Raw genomic sequence first — 18,332 nt, forward strand, 5'->3', positions numbered from 1 at the left:
AATCTCTTATTAGCCTGTCTCCTCTTTTCTACTCTGTGTCTGTCCATCTTCCCTCTCCCCTTCTCTCTTCATGTTATCACCGCCACCTCATTAGGAGGCTGGTGGTTCTTACCCACAACATTTCTTTCCAGCTCATAAATAATATGTGTACCAAATTTTGTTGAAATCATTCCAGGGATTTAGGCTGAGCTTGTTACCTGTGGCTTTGCCCGTATACACCCATCAAATATATTCCACTTGTATTTAACGTATTTCACATGTATTTGTACGTATATCTCACCTATAACTCTTGTGAATTTTGCCCAGTAGTTTTCATTTTCATACAGCTCAATGACTATGATGTCGTCATTTCCTGAGCTACATGTTGAACAGTGACATCATTTTGCTCGTACATTCAGCGGTTTGTATGAATACTGCGAGTAAAATTTGTTGTGAACATAGCTAGTAGTAAAGAAGTGATAAATTAAAACATTATGCCTGATGCGGCAGTTTTATTCCATGAACAGTGAACATTTACTAAGTGATACACTTTTTTCCCTTTCATCATTTTATGGGGGTTGTCATTGAGAAAAAGTTTTATTAAGTTTTGATTATGTGTAAAGTTTGTTGCAAGTCACTGAGCGTTCTCATTCTCAAATACTGGATGAATCAAGTGTGGATATTTGTGCATTGTGGACTACACTTCCTTTTCACCCCCACTCCTCCTTGATAGGTAGGTATATGTACTATAAGTATGCACTTTTAACCAAATGAACACCATTGTGTTGCACATGATCCACTCAAGTTTACGCTATATAAAATGAAGTATCATGATCAATAACGTACACTACGTGTGACATTGTTAACTCTGCCGTGCATGGAATGACTTCAACCTGCTTATGAAAAACACCCATTTACTCCTGTCATTAATAACAATCATTGACTCTGTTAGCTCAGAAGTGAAACAGCTCTAAAAGGATATTATTTTTAATCTTTTTCTGCGCCATAATATGACATCATATTGTTTAGTGCATTGTATTATATTTTTGTAGGTGCTTGAAAATGGCACCAGAGCTAAAATTGTAATAGTGCAGTAAAATGAGATGAATGAAGAAACATAGCTAAGAGCAAAAGGTGTCATTTAAAGAATTTATGGACTGTTACAAGAAGTTAATCTTCTCAGAAATGGCACCAGCAAATGAAAGGCACACAATTCTTTCATCTTCATTCGTGTCAGTTCCCTATGTGTGTGGGTTAGGGGCTGCCCCTGGACACCCTATCTGTTTTGTTTGTAATATTTATCCGAAAAGAGAAAGTAATTTCACGAGAGGATCTGCCAAAAAAGCTGAGTAAAGTCTGTGTTGAGCTTTTTGCCTATAATTTCAGTGGGGTTTGAGTAGAGTTGTAATTTTGATGTGGTTCCTCTCTTCACCCATTTCCACTAAAACAATCATTGGGATTGGTTGGTGCTAAGTTTGGTACATACTTCACAGAGCTCTTTTGGCATGTCCTCTTGTCAACTCAATTTCTCTCAGACAGAAAATATTATCAACAAAGAGACAAAGTAGCCATTGGCAGTTGGTTTTAAACAGCAAGAATCACATACCTTCCATATCCTAGCACCATTGCTGGGAAGTTTGGAGAATTCTTTGAACATATTTTACGTGTTGTTGTAGCCTGTCTTTTGGTTTTGAATTTCTGATGACTGTTTTATTGTTTAGCAGTGTCAGGAAACAATTGTGAGGGTGGCATTGCAGTGTGTACTGTTTGGAGTTTGGTTGGAGTCCAAACAGCAAGCAACAAACTCTTGCACTCAACACTTTATGAAGACAGTTGGAGAAGTTGTTGAGATATAGTGCAAAGATAGAATGACAACTAGGGAGCATACTCAAATCCATGAAGAAAGCTTGAAGGATATCATACCACATTATGCTCTTGGATGATATGCAGTGCCTGGTCATTGACAACACACGTGCAGCATCTTGTCCTTCATGTAGTCTTTTATATCAGATTTTCACTTGTACATTTGGTACATTTATTCCCCACACAGTTTACTTGGTTTTCATCAAATTAAATTGTCTCTGAATTTTTGAAAGATATGAACTTCATATTGTCAACAAAACAAAATGCTTCCTTCTTGTTATACACTGTGAAAGTAAGCAACAAATAGTGTGGGTTGAATTTGCTCTGGTAGCATTGTAAGCTTCTGGGCCCTGAATATGCCATTTGTGTACAAGGAAAATCTTGCATGTGCCCAGCTTAACTTTGGTCTCACGAGGGCCCCTCCCCACACACACATACACACATATAAAAATAAAAAAATAAATGTGGCAGTAGGGCAGTAGACTATGGTCAGTGAATGAAAGGGGGTATTTTATATTGTATAGGATAACAATTACAACACACTGAAAAAAGAAAGTAAGTTCTTTGCAAAGTGCATAGGGAAATGAGCTGTTATTAAATACAACAGATCAAAAGCACAGAGTACAAAGTACAAAATGCAGTAATAAATTTTATCAAAGATCTTAGTTAATGGAACTGTTATCGCACACATTGATTCAGTAAGTTGTTGATTTAAATCTTCTGTGGATAGTTCTTAGTCAAATTTGTATAGAGCATCTAATTGTACCAGGCAGTTCACTGTTATTCCTTTTATGTAAATTATGGATTGTGATTGCCTTTTTTTCATTCAGGAAAAGTCTGACACGATGACATTAACAACATGTCAGCACATCCGTGCTGCAATGCGTTGTTTCACTGAAGCTGTGCCTCTAGCTTTGAAGGATTCTGTTCTGACAGCACTGAATATCAGCAACGAGATAAAAGAGGTCAGTACAGGTTTATAAGTCAGTGAGATTTATATGTATTGCTGTAATGAAACAATAGAGGCAAATGATCTTTAGCAAATGAAGTCGTCTTGCTTTCAGCTGTTAGTGGTTTATTTTACAATTATAATTTTGGCAGTATGCCATTTTCAAGCTTCTACAAAAATAATGCAACATAATGAGAACAATGTAAAGAGGAATAAAAGTACGTACAACCAGTTATGCAGTTTGTTGACATTCATACACGTACAAGATTTTGGTATATTGATAAGTTCATGTTAGGCAGAGAAAGTGCATATTCTCTTCTTATTTTCACTGTTTATGATCCCTGTTCAACTTACGTGTAAGGCTGCACTGCTGACATACACTTCCAGAAAAGACTTCCAAACCCTCCAATTTGTATTTGGGTCAATGTTGTAAAATACTTTCTGTAAGCAATGCAATGCAATGAACTTAGGTTTTCCTTTTTCCAGCCTCTTTTCTAAGATAAGTAATAGAGCAGGCATTGCTTTGGGTGTCCCAACATTTCTCCAACATGAACAGATCATCCCAGATCGCCCTAGTAGGCCTAAGAAAATTACTGACAAAGGCTGCCACATAGTAAAGCGTACCACAGAAACCAATCTTTGTTTATCTCTGTTGACTATTTCAGAGGACTAGTGGTGCAGATGAGTCACAAAAACAGGAATTTTGTGAGTGTGCTGCTACCCAGAAGCCATTGGTCATGACAATGAATAAGGGTTCACTGTTTAGTACACTGCAAACAGTGCTATCATTGGTCAGTGGAGCAATAGAAGAAGATTTTATGGAATGAAGAGTCACAATAGAGGCTTGTAGGCCTAGTGAATGATATTTACTTGTCCGTCAGTGAAATTTGGTAGAAATGTGCATCATCTTAGACTCGTCCTCCTGGTTTGTCTGACAGAATGATTTCAGAAGATTATGAATGATTGTAGCATGCTTTCCATATTGTGGAAACAGTTTGTCAAATGACATGATATAATAATACAAACATTCCTTCCTCTAAATTCCTGGTTTCATTTACAAACAGGAAACACATGATAGTAAAATACTTAGAAACTATGTGTAAAATTGTGTACATATACTTTTACAATAACTATAAACATTTAGTTGTTCATCAGTAAGTAGTTTTGCAAGACTCGGATCAGAGCCAAGTGTGGGAATTCAAGGCATCAGTAGGGCATGGCTAAATAGAGACTGCGCCTGTGATCTGTATCAAGTGAACAACCTGAAATTAGATGCCCCCCCCCCCCCCCCCCACATAACTCAGACTTGATGTGACAAACTGTGCGCAATGGAAATGATTGAGAAATTAATGGCCCTGTTGAATTAGTTGTGGGTAAGGTCCTTGCCAAAATCAGTAATAGTAAATGGAGCTATGGGCATAATCTAAGCACTGAATTCAAAGATAGGTCACTTTGAACAACATTTATTGTTCCAGAATTCAAAAGGAAAACCAAAACATGATTTATAAATGAAATAATGACTTCCCGAACCAAACAGATGTAAGAGAAAATTGGGCATCAGAAGAATCTGTCAGTGCATTCAATTAACATAAAAACAACACTTAGTGGCAAAGTCTACAGGAAAGGGAGAAAAAGCATCTGGTACTAAATTTGCATTGCACCAAAATAAATTAAACACATGATTCTGAATTGGGCATGATGATTGCATCAAGCATTGTGGGGTGAAGAAAACACATGGAGGCACCCCGAATATCTGAGTCATGAGTGAGCCATCAAAAACAATGTAATTCCTAACTGCAGAAGCCGAAGTTGAAATCGTAACTGAAGATGAAGTGCATCTTTAGAAATGCCCACAGGAGAGACAGCAGAAGGATCACAGTAAAGTTCACCGACGAAGTCTCAAAGAAGAGTCCCCAAGAAAACCCGCTCCTCAGAGTTCTACACGGAGAAGTGGAGAAGTCACTAAAAACTGTCTGTGCCAGTGTGCCAGTTTGTAAGACATATGTCCAGTGGGATGTTTTGTGTAAAGCGTGGCATCTCTCCTCTGAAAAGTTTATTGATCCACTGCCATCTGTAGATTTTGCAAGTGAAACAAAATTTTAACAATTCAGTACAGACTCTCACTCTCGAAAAAGGTTGTGGCTCAGACCAATGCAAGCAAATCCATACTTCTCTTTTTTGGGAAAAGGTGCATTAACTTCCACTCTGTCTACTTTTTTAGGCACCATTAATTATATTGTCTCCCACTCTGTGTGATAGGAGACAGTTCAACAACCTCTATGCTCTGGCATCAGAAAGCGGTGCAGGCACCTTTCCAAACAACGGGCTAAACATTCTGAAAGTTTCACATGCACGCAGACTGGTAATGTTGTCTACTGGGTTGTCCGCTCATAGTCTCTCCTTTTATGATTAGTGTCCAGCTTGTGTCCAGCAAGCACTACAGTGGGCAGTTTGTTTGACTAGGACATGGTGTAAAGAAATGCACAGGTCATCTACAGTTTCAGCTGTTCCTTTATTCCGCACTGCTGCAGCTATTTTTTTACAGAGCATCTGTCAGACGCCTGTGCAGTTTCCGTAAAAAATCTCCCTACTTGGCCAAAGTGGTGCCCTGAACACACAGCCTGTGATCCGGTGACCGACCACTGCACCTGGCTCTAGGGGGGCAGGGGAGCTGCTCTCTGCTGCGACAAAGCTCTTAGAACTTGAGAAAGTTGATCCCAGTGGGGGCTGCACCTTCCAGTCAGAAGGCCACCTAATGCTGGAAAAGCATGCTGAAGCCCTGCTTTCATGTGTTTATCGGTGATTTAGGATGGATGCATTTCTTGGTTCCACTGTGTTATTTAGCCTTATATTGCCCTTTTGAACCAAAGCCCTCACATTAATATTTGAAACACACATACTTCATTTATTAATATGTGTTTAATGGCTGCCATGAAAACAAGAGACTTCAATGTAATTTCATTTATTAATGTGTGTTTAATGGCTGCCATGAAAACAAGAGACTTTAATGTAATTTTGGTTAATTTGACATTGGTGGTAACAAGTCACATCTGTTTATGGATTTTATTTTGGTAGTTGGAAAAGTGTCAAATTTTGCTAGGTGGTGTCGCTTGTCAAGTGGAGAGACACAAAGTATAAGCATGCTTTTTAGTTTTACCTCTTTCTTCCAGGGCACGGTCTACTGAATATATAATGGCTTACTGCAGATTTATTCTTGAATTTTTTTGTGATGACATTCGTGATGTACCCATTAGCAGAAAAGCTTCATGATCAGCAAGAGTGGATCAATATTCAGTTACGTGTCTGTAGGTAAATGTTTTTAATTTTGCCCTTAAAATGAATTTTTACCCTTGTCCATCAACATAATACATTCTTAAACAGTTTTCAATATTAAATGCAGCACATTATAGTGCTGACCAACTGGAAATGGAATCACCAACCTGGCTAGTCATTCAGAAATGTTTTCTGTGAATAAAAACTGTTCAGTCCCCACAAGGTATCCTAATACAGAAGGAACAGTGTCGAAGTACTTGATGAATTAGTCTGATTTATGTTTTTGTTGCTTTCGTAAAGTACTCCAAGCAGATACTAGGTTGGTACTCCTAACATTAGCATAAACATTTTATTGTTTTTGTTATCTGCCTAAATTATTACTCTGTTTTCAATCTGTCGTTGAAAGCAATCCTACTCTTCTCCAATGAATATCATTGTTGTTACAGTAATGAAAAATATTGATTAATCTTTCATTGTCCAAGCTAGCTTGAAACTTCATTCAACTTCTTTGTTGTACGTGCTACCACAACATGTAAGACTACAAAAAATAATGTTTCAGTGTTTGATGTTCAGGTACTTCTGGAATTTCATCTTTTTAACATTCATAATCAATGAGCAGGTCAATGAACGACTGTCCAAAACTGAACACACTGAAACAGGTGTAAAAATATTTATTTACTCCCACATGATTCTTTTGAAGATTTCTGACTGGAGACATCACAGAGGCTTTTACCAAGCCTTAACAATTTACAGTTCACTAGATGGCAAGTTCTGTTAATATTCCAAAAAACTATGCATTAATTACATACAGGGCATTACCTGCTGCTACTAAGAATAATTTTTGAGAGCTTCTTCCACTCTTTTGTTTTGTGGTTCTGAATGTAGTCTGAATAGAAGCATATTTTTACCAATAATTTAAAAATCATATAAATTGCCTTACTTCATACAGTTTACCCTAGTGAAATTTTCATTACTGGGTCATTCCGTGTCAGTTCAATCAGGGACTCCAGCTCATAGTCTAAGATTTGACTGAAATTCAGTACACTAATTCTACCATGTGTGGAACACTCGTGTACAAAGTATTAGTTTACCCTGCCTGCCAATTAGTTCCAGAATTATGACTTGTAAAAGAAGGTGGCATGACCCGTAAATTGCAACCCGCCTCTGGCAATCTATCTTCAGATCCAACTTCACGTCTTAATAACTTTGGGTGAAATTTTTACAACCCAGTAACATCCATTTAGAGAACACACTCCGTGAATCAAAACACCAACAACATATTTCTGAGGGAAAATAAAAAATTCCAAAATGTGATTTAAAAAAATGTAATACATTAAAAGGTAAATATTGTAGGTGCCCTCTATGCCAAATATAATTCACTCAAAAAGGGTATAATTTTTTTGTGGTAAGCTTAATGTGGCCTAAACACACACAGAACTCATCATGCCCATGTCAGGCACAAAAACTGAGTTACATGCACACAAAAATACAAAAATTTGAAAAATTGCCAGAAAAACATGGTTTTTCGAAGTGTGGTAGCACAAAAGGGACAAGTGGTATCCAAGCCAAATTTCACACACTACATAAGTAGACCATAATGATATATATCTCAAAAATTCAGCATGTTATTCCAAGAAATTTGTGTACAATGGAAGTTGACAGATGTATTTGGTGATGTGGCCATTGTTCCACAACACAATTTTGTAAAAAACATATCGTAAACTGTTCTGCCTTTTCTTATCCTCTCCCACAACTGTTTAATCACTAAGCAACAACATATAGACAGATTAACACAACCTATTAATGTTTACTGCACCTCAACTGCTAAAAACCAGTCGATTGTGCTTCAAACAGAATTTCTCCCACACTTTAGCTGCTGTACTCTGTTCATTGAGTGGCAAATTGTACTGTCTTCCTGACACTGTGGTAGGAACTGTAACTGTCATAAGAATATGTTCAAAAGGAATCCAACACCTGTCTGTCAAATGTGGCCAATGAAATGATCTTGCTGGTCCTGCTGGTGCCATGAAGTTCACAAATACATCACCTTCTGCTTCACAGCACTCTGCAACACATCCTAAGTACCATTTGTCATCTTAAACAGCAATAACATAGCAACCTGATTGTATGTTGCTGCTTTTGCTGCTGAATACTGAGTCAGACACACTGTGAAGACACATGTTGTGCATGAACCTATACTTATAACCGGACAGTCTGCTCATCTGCACATTGTTAGAGAGTGAGAGAAGTCATCATGATGGCTCCTTGTGCCTGCAACAGTTTTAACATGTTCTATTCTGCTTTTTAGCAACTCTTCAACTGATTTCACCTCATCTTTCGAAACATAGAATGATTGTATGCCAGAGGCATTTTTCTGTACCCAGGTAAATAATTGAAGAGGTGTTAGAATGTTACCTTCTATAGGGTGCTGCAGACTAGCTTGTGATGCCATGGGCTTAATGGTAGCACCAGTACCATCACATACATTTTTACCATGACTTGTTGCGAAAAAATTCCATTCTGCGTGAATCTGAAAATCATGGTAATCCATACATAAATTTTTGAGATTTTTACAGTTTTTGTACTGACTAGCTGCCCCATCACTGAAATATTTCGCAAAATGTATGTGAGGCAGCCTGTTTTTCACATATGCCGTAACAGTGTGAATGTGGGCATGAACTGCAATGGCATCATGAATTAAACAGTCACTAAAAATGCACAGGTTCATGACAGACACATCACCTGATTCACCTCTATAGTAAAGCGCAAATGGCTGGAGAGTTGCTTGACTGTTATCCCAATGATATCCTTGGATGGCATCTTGAACGATAAATGCATAATTTTCAGAAAAGTCTAGTATTACTATCATTTCATCTTGTTTCAGATTATCCTTACAAAACTGGAGATAAGCCGATTGTGCTGTTGCTGTGAAGCTGTGTGTGGTCAGTTTTGTCCGTTTTTTGACAACACATTTCAACAAAATCTTCCACTGTACTTTGCTTTGTTTCAAGACTTGTGCAATCCATGTGTGTCCATTGTTTATAAGAAACAAGTTCATCGTCATCCATAAGGAGTTCACTATACAATTTGTTATTCATGTGTTCTGCAGGATTTGCCTTACCAGGACACTTTTCACACCTGTGTATCATGCACTGGTAGGAACTGATGTCACACACTAGCAGCTTCATTGCACCTTTGTAATCCAGACCAGAATCCTTTATAGCAGCAAATATCAGCTTAGCATTTTGATGGGTTCTACATACACAAACATTGTGTGTGCCCCTTGCACTTACAGGCACAACCCATTTTGGCCGAAGATTGAAAAAAGATGGTAAACCTACTTTAGTATTGAGATACTTTTCCTTGAATTCTACATATAGTTCTGATATGTTGCATAGCAACAGTCTTTTTTGCATCTGTACACATACATTTCCCATTTTCACCATTACATAGTCTTTTTTTTCCAGGCATTATTTGGCTGTAGTCATTATTTTCATAAAACTCCGACACTAGCACTTTTATTTCTGAACTCAGTTGCTTACCTTGAGCCTGCTGAAGTTGTGGAAGCACTCCTTGGGCTGCTTTTATTTTCCTAGCTTGCTTTACCATATATGTAGTAACATTGAATTCCTTTGCAGTGTAGTCAATAGACCAGCTGGAAGGTGCAAGGGTAAGAATAGCTACTTTTTTCTGGCCTGTGGATGTGGCACATTTTTCTTTCAAATCATGCACAATTTTGTCCAAATCAGAGCATTTCTGGCATGATTTCTGTTCCTTTGGAGCAGATAGTTCTTCCTCTTCCACCATTAGTGTGTCAGCTATTTTGTATAGTTTTCTTCTACCATAGCTGGACCTGTCTCTTTTCCCAACTTTGTGTGTCTTCATGGGAGACAAACCAAGAGCAGTCACTGAAGTATTTAATTGCTCATGTGGTTGTAGGTGGCTGATACTCTTCGCCACTGTCATGTAAATTGTCAGAATATTCTTCATTTTTTTTAGCAGTGTAACACACTTGGAACATAACTTTTGTCCTGGTTTGATGTTAAGTCCCATGCACTGATTCACTTTCAATACTGATTTTATATCAATTTCTCTGAGGCTACGCATCACTGTCTTCTTATGAATCCGAAATGAATCAAAACAACTTCTTTGTAGGAAAGAATACTTATTCAGAAACACTTTTATATGATGATAACAAAACTAAAGTTTCCTGGAACTGTACTTCTTGTGCCCACAGGATGTATCCCGGATCTCCATAGCAACAAATCTTGGTCCGATTCATCCAGATCATACAGTACAAAGTGAATGCCACATTTTGTTCCATATGTTGTTTTATGACGTTCAGATGCTTGTGCTCTACCATTATTGCAACTTGTTTGAACAAAAGCACCACTTGTACACTCTTCTGCCTCCATACTGACTTTCCACAACAGTACTGACCAGTCTGAACTAGAATCTTAAAAACATGAGTAACCTGTAATTGTTGCTTGTTTCCTTTGTTGTTCCTGCCAACAATGACTCATTCTGTCCCTGACAACTACCATTGTTTAACTTTCTGTTGCCTAATAGTTCCCAACAATTGCTGCAGCTTTAGCTGAAACAAGCTGTCTGCATCATCACTATTACTTGCTAAATCATGTTAAAAGAAATGTAACCAAATACATCTCTGTCAACTTTTATTGTACCCAAAAGCCTTGCAATAATAAGTTGAAATTTTGCCATATATTATATTATGGTTTACTTATCCAGTGTTTGAAATTGGCTTTGATATAACTTGTCCCTTTCGTGCTACCACACTTAGAAAATCCATGTTTTTCAGGTAATTTTTCAAATTTTTTATTTTCGTGTGCATGTAACTCTGTTTGTGTGACTGATATGGGCAAGATGAGTTCCGTGTGTGTTCAGGCCACATTAAGCTTACCACACAAAAAATTTACACCCCTTTTGAGTGAATTATATTTGGCATAGAGGGCATTTACAATATGTACCTTTTAACGTATTACATTTTTTAATCACATTTTGGAATTTTTTATTTTCCTTCAGAAATATGTTGTTGGTATATTGTTTCATAGAACGTGTTCTCTAAGTGGATGTTACTGGGTTGTAAAAATTTCACTGGACTGTGCGGAATAGCTCCAAAGTTATTAAGACCTGAAGTTGGGTCTGAAGATAGATTGACAGAAGCGGGTTGCAATTTCCGGGTCACGCCACCTTCTTTCACAAGCCATAATTCTGGAACTAATTAAAATTTTGTACATGAGTATTCCACACTTGGTAACATTGGTGTGCTAAATTTCAGCCAAATCTGAGACTATCAGCTGGAACATTTTCTCAGATTGGTTGAATTGACATGGAATGACCCTACTAAAATAATTAATACACATTCCGTGTATCTCTCAGTAATTCATGTTTCTTTTTAAATGTTAATTGAAGAAGTCCTATTTCCTTGGAGTTGCATTTAAGCGGTATTTGTTAATGATTTAAACTTTGATTTTTAATACAACCCTTAAGATAACTTCCATGTTATTGATGATACAAGGCAAAATCAAACACATTTTTGTAATAAGTTAACTCGGTACTTTGTCAGTATAGGTCAATGTTGCAGCAAAAGTTTATTAGTGGTGACAAAATTTTTATAGCGTATGGTATCTTTATCATCAGTTTGCATCAAAATTGTTGAGAATATTTTAAGTTCAAATTAAATAAATCCCTTGCTACAGAATAGGTCGTGTGTATAAATCAGCACAAATTTAGAAATCATCGCTTGGGTGAAAATTGGTGTGCCCTTTCTCACATGATATCGTGGGAACCATTCATGAAGAGCAGCAGGTGAAAGTGTTTGACATGATTCCCTGCTGCAGACTGTTAATGAAGGTCCAAGCATATGGAACAGATTGTTAGATATATGAGTGGGTCAAAGGATTTTAAAAGAATAGACCAGTTTTCATAAAATACAAGGGTATCATCAGGAGTGCCCCAGGGAAGTATGACAGGACTGCTCATGCTCTCTACATAAATAAACAATTTGATGGATAGGGCAGATAGCAACGTATGACTGTTTCCTGAAGACATTGTAGTGTACTGGGAAGTGTTGTTATTGAGTGACTGTAGCAGGATACAAGATGACTTTGACAAAATTTCTCTTTGACATGGTGAATGACAGCATGCACTAAATGTAGAAAAATGTAAGCGAACACAAATGAATTTGAGAAAAAAATCTTGTAATAGTGTTCAAATGTAGTGTTGAGGGGGTGTGCTGTTTGACACAGTGTGTAGGTATGTTGCAAAGTGATATGAAATGGGATGAATATGTAAGGTCAGCTGAAACGATGACAAGTGATCGACTTTGGGTTATTGGGAGAAATCTAGTAAAATTTAGCTCACCTGTAAAGGACAAATCATGTAGAACACTTCTGCAATCCATGCTTAAGTACTGCTTGAGAGTTTGTGATCCCTATCACGTTGGATTAAGGGAAGACTGTGAAACAGTTGAGAGATACACTAGATTTGTTACCGTCAGGTTCACTCATCATGTGAATATTACAGAAACAGTGCGTTAGCTCAAATTGGGATTGAAGACTATCTTCTTTTGCAAGACATTGTTGAAAAAATTTAGAGCAGCGTATGGAACTGATTACAGAATAATTCTACTGCCACCAATGTATATATAGCATAAGGACCACAAAAAGAAGATGAGAGCAATTAGGGCTCTTACAGAGGCTTATAGTCAGTCATTTTTTCCTCACTCCATTTGCTACTGGAACAAAAAAGAGAATGATTAGTAGTGGTACAAGGTACCTCCACCATGCACCATAATGTAGTTTGTGGAGTATGCATGTAGATATAGATGTTGTACAAAATTTTAACTATAAAGTTTTTCTGTAAATTAAAATTTCTTCACCAGAAATAACTACACCACTAGAATCAACAAAAGTAAATTAACGTCTGAGAAAAAAAACCACCTGTGAGTTATTTTGATATTTATTAGGTAATTGTTACCCAAAAATAAATAGCGAAAATAGGAAAAGAAGTTATTTACTCTAGTAGTGACATCAAAGCTAGTGGAGATCCCCCAATTTATGTTTTAAATAGTTCTTATTAGAGTTGTTGGTTGTTGGTTTGATTCCCTGTCTCTGATAGTCTCAGGGTAGTAATAATAAACTCATTTACAGTGCATAATGTTGGCTCACAACATTTCTGACTCTTAGTTTGGCTATCTATACCGTATTACCTAGAGAACTGGATTCACATTTGGGAGGAAAATGACTCAAATTTCCATCCTGTCATCCAGATTACCTGTAAGTTTTTCCAAAAATGTTTTAAGATGAATGCCAAGATGGTTCCTTTGAGAAAGACATGGCCAATTTCCTTCCTCATCATTCTTTGATCTGAGCCTGTGCTTTATCATTAATGACTTCATTGTCAGTAAAATGTGAAACTATATTCTTCCTTTTTTCTTGGCCTTTCTAAAGTTTGGGAAGTCTCAACTTATTCATTGTTATATATGAAAAAAAAGTTGACAGATTAGAAAGGTGCGCTCCCTCAAAAATATGTTTTGCTCATGTAGCTACACTTGTATACATTCCTTGTCAAGTATTTCATTGCCTGTGTAAAGCATTGATATATACAATTACAATCTTTACCACTTTACTTATGATTGTGGTATTGTGGGAGCCTCAGAAGGTTTTTGCTATGCAGAATTGATACAGAAACTGAGACACGTGTATTCATGAGTTTTTGCTAGTTTATTATGCAACAGAATGAAAGACCAAGCCATGAAGTGTTTTTTAAATTGTGTTCAGAGATCATTCAAATGCACCCCACTCCACACACGAGGAATGTCTCAAGAGTGGAGTGGAGTAGAAAAGGATGACTGACCTTCAGTCTGTCAATTTGCTGTTGCTAAAGAAGAATCTGTAACATTAATTTCATGTTTTATGTGAAACATCTAGATCAGTTGATATTTTCATACAAAACTGATGAATATTTGAAAGTACATATAATTAAAGTTGACAGTTCAGGAAAAGACAGATTGCTACTTAGTGTGAAGAAGACGCGTGAGGTTGCAGACAGGCACAATTAAAAGACACTCACATATAGGTTTCGGCCACAGCTTCCAGCATTCATCAGTAAAACACACACACACACACACACACACACACACACACACGACCACCAAGTCCAGCATCTCAGGCCAGAATGCAGCATCATGTGGGATGCAAGCAATATTCTGATGGAGGGGGGGTGGGGGTGGGGGTGGGGGGACGAAGGGGAAGGAATAGCAGTATATGAATGGGGAGAGAGGTGGACGCAGTTCATTGATGATATCTTCATGATCTGAACTCAGGGTCAAGACATCCTATCTTCGTTCCTTCACAATCTCAACACCTTCTCTCCCATCTGCTTCACGTGGTTCTCCTCAACAGTGTGTGTGTGTGTGTGTGTGTGTGTGTGTGTGTGTGTGTGCGTGCGTGCGTGCGCACCACCTTTCTGTCCACAGTAAACCCACCAACCACCAATAATATCTGAATTTTCCTATTCACACCATTCCTATTCACCTGGGGTGGCATATCTGCAGTGACAAAAACTCCCTTGCACAGTATTCTTAGGGTCTCACCAAGGCCTCCAGACAGGCACTATCCCCCATACCTAATCTGCAGACAGATCTTCCGTGCCATTCTTCCTCACATCCCCAATCCTCCAACTACCCCCTAGAACCAGTGACAAGGGTTTGCTCCCTTCATGATCCAATACCACCCTGGAGTGGAACAACTGAACCATATGCTTTGCCGGGGCTTTGATACCTATTATCATGCACTAAAATGAGGAACATCCTACCTAAGAGACTTCCCACTCCTCCCTGAGTGGTGTTCTGTCACCCATCCAATCTCCACAACATCCTACTCCATCTCTATGCCATTCCCAATCCCAACCCTTACCGCAAGGAGCATATCTCAGTGGAAGACCCAGGCGCGAAACCAGCCCAATCCACCCACCCAGCACTTCCTGTTCCAGTCCTGTCACAGGTTTATCCTACCCCATCACGGACCTGGCCATCTGTGACAGCAGCCATCTCATTTACCAACTCTGAAGCAATAATTGTACAGCTTTTTACACTTTTTATATTGGTGTGACTACCAAGCAGCTGTCTACCAGGATGAATGGCCACTACCAGACTGTGTTCAGGAGCCAAGTAGACCAACCTGTGCACAGTGTGCAGCTGAACATAACACACTTGATTTCAATGGCTGCTTCACTACCTGAGTCATCTAGATCCTTCCTTCCACCACCAGCTTTTCTGAATTGCGCAGATGGGAGTTATCCTTACAACGAATGCTCCACTCTCGTAATTTTCCCAGCCTCAATCTGTGGTAACATATTGTCCCCACCCTCTACCCAACAGTTTCCACCCCTTCTGTCCTATCATCTCCTCCCCATTCTCATCTCCCACCCTGTATATTTGCAGCTCTCTGCCAGCACTTCCTCCTATCTTTCCCCACTCCTCTCCTTTTTTGTTTCCCTTTTCCCCACCTCCATGCCCATCAACCTCCTCATGCTGCACCTGTTTGCAATCCATTCCCTGCACACTCCACAAGACAGCATTCGTCTCTCTCCCCATCCATACACAAATATTCCTTCCCCCCCCCCCCCCCCCCCCCCCAGATGGTTGCTTGCATCCCATGTGATGTTGCATTTCGGCCCGAGATGGCATTCGTGTGTACCTGCGCTTACTTATGAAGGCTGTGGCCGAAAGCTATAGGTGAGGGTCTTTTTTATTATGCCTGTCCGCAACTTCACATGTCTTCTTTACAGTAGGTAGCAGTCTGTCTTTTCCTATATTGTTGATGTTACTATTTGGAGTTTCCGTTGTTTGAGTTTTGCCATATGGCTTTCTTCCATCCTACAGCCCTGTGAACTTCTCCTCTGTTACTACTTGCTGCTTTCCCTACACTGCCATATGTCTGAGATACGCCTAGGGGAAAGTAAACTTAAGGTTTCTGAACAACTGAGTCCATTCCTAGTAATATTACTTTCTATTTTAAATGTAAACTAACAATTAAATGGTTCAAATGGCTCTGAGCACTATGGGGCATGGATGTGTGTGATGTCCTTAGGTTAGTTAGGTTTAAGTAGTTCTAAGTTCTAGGGGACTGATGACCACAGCAGTTGAGTCCCATAGTGCTCAGAGCCAAACCGCATCTACTTCTGAACCACACTGTATGAATGATCATGAGTGCTCAACACAGACTTTGTGGCTGCACAGATTATTGATGCAGCATGTAATGCCCAGATTATTTCCTCTGATAGTTACAATTACATTTATTCCTGTTGATCCCACATCATCCCTCATCCTGTCGTACTTTAACTTTTTGTTTTCCATACCCACCTTTACCTTATGAACTTTTGATTCTCGACCTAACCCTTCCCCCCTCCCTCTCTCTTCACTTATCAGAGCACACAAGCTCCCATACCTCATTGTTCCGTTTGACCCACATTTCTCTTTGTTTTTAACCTATTTGTATGTATTTTAGGTAGTTTCATGCAGTTTCACAGATTTTTGCTTATTTTTATGTGGTTTCCTGCAGTTTCACATACTTTTAAGTTTTTGTGCATATTTTTATGTTTCTATGCGTGTTTTTGCATATCTATGAGTGTTTTTGCGTGTCTTTATGTATATATATTTTTACACATCTTTACACATCTTTTCACTTATCCAGCTCCTACCACGACCATCACCACCTATTTTACCCACTTTTTGCATCCCCATTTCTTTTACCCATTGCTGCCACAATGGGCCCTTGTTCCATCTTTCTGCACCAGTTCAGAAAAGTACCCCTTTCGCTGGCTAAAACCTAGTCCCACATCCTGTTTCTCTAATGCTGCCTAAACCATGGAATCCACCCAAATGGCCCGACTGTAAAGATTCCTTGCTGTGGATCCCACCCCTCCTTTAACAGTGACCTAGACCTTTTCAGAGTCCACCAATCCTGAGCTCTCACAAACCTAGTACTGCAAAAACACATCTCCATGGCACAGGCACCCCAGGACCACAAGTGCTCCCTCTGCAAGATACTACTGCTCTGCAATCCCTGCTCCATACATCACACCTGTGATATTGAATCCCTTGCTCTCCAGCACCCGGAGGAGCATTCCAGACACCACCTCCATAAGTTATCTAACCTTCTGACAACCTACTGCTGCCTCAGGGCACCACTACATAACCCATATTGTACCCACAGTGTTCCTCCTCATCCACCCCTCATAGCAGCTAAACCCTGCCTAGCTGACCTTTTCAACTTGCCACGTTCCCCAAAACTCCCTATGAACCCTTCATCAAATCCAGAGCCAAAACATTCCTGTAACACTGTTGTTAATCTTTCCACCAAAACCCTTAGCTCCACAGAAGTTTCAGTCCTACCCAAAGGCCTTACCTTTAGCCCTATACCGACATTTAACTGTGCTGGACATGTCAAACCCACTCTTCTTGTACCTATCCATGCAATGGAAGCACTTCTTTGCTGCCAATCTCTCCACCAGAACCACCCTAATTCCAATATTGAAACCTGCCTCTTCCAGTTCATACCACAATCGAACCGTGATCTTGCTGCCCTCCCACCTAACCACCCGCTGCTCCCCTTCCACGAATTCCTTACCTCCAACTGAGCCTCAGTATCTTTCCCCAGGTCCATTCCTCAGAACACTAACCTTTCAGTAAAAGAAAGAACATCCATACACAACCTCAAAACAAATCCTACCGTAATCAAACTATCTGCAGACAAAGTTTCCACCACTGTTGTTATGAATCACATTGGTTACCTGGCAGAAGGTCTCTGCAAATTATCTGACTACTCCACCTATAAACTTTGGCAGAGTGATCCCATCCCAGAAGTCCAGTACTTGCTTAAAGCCTTGTGCCTTAGCCAGAACATCTCTCCTGAATCCATTTCCCTCCTCACCCCTATGACACCCTGCACACCCACCTTCTATGTGCTCCCTGAAATCCACAAACCCATTGAATCATGGATGCCCCAAGTGGCTGGTTATTGTGCCCCCACTGAAAGAATTTCAGCCCTCATTGACCAACATCTCCAATCAGTTGCCCGTCATTTATCCTCCCATGTCAAAGACACCAACCACTTCCTTCACCAACTCTCCACAATACCCACCCCTTTACCTCCTGGACCCTGCTCAACACTGTTGACGCCACCTTACCGCTATTGGACACTACCTTTCCCAACATCCTTCAGACTCCAAACTCACTACTTAT

At 39.3% G+C, this 18,332-nt stretch overlaps 1 protein-coding gene across 1 annotated transcript in view; it reads left to right on the top strand.

The window, feature by feature from the left end:
• The window catches only part of LOC126473885 (uncharacterized protein C2orf42), a gene marked incomplete in the record, with an annotated part of 222,134 nt that overhangs the window by 41,369 nt on the left and 162,433 nt on the right, over positions 1-18,332 (top strand). The window contains 1 exon segment of the mRNA XM_050101223.1: positions 2,673-2,807. Within this exon segment, the coding sequence (XP_049957180.1) occupies positions 2,673-2,807 (135 nt within the window).

This window comes from Schistocerca serialis, chromosome 4 (genome assembly GCF_023864345.2).
Source record: "Schistocerca serialis cubense isolate TAMUIC-IGC-003099 chromosome 4, iqSchSeri2.2, whole genome shotgun sequence".
Lineage (NCBI taxonomy): Eukaryota > Metazoa > Arthropoda > Insecta > Orthoptera > Acrididae > Schistocerca > Schistocerca serialis.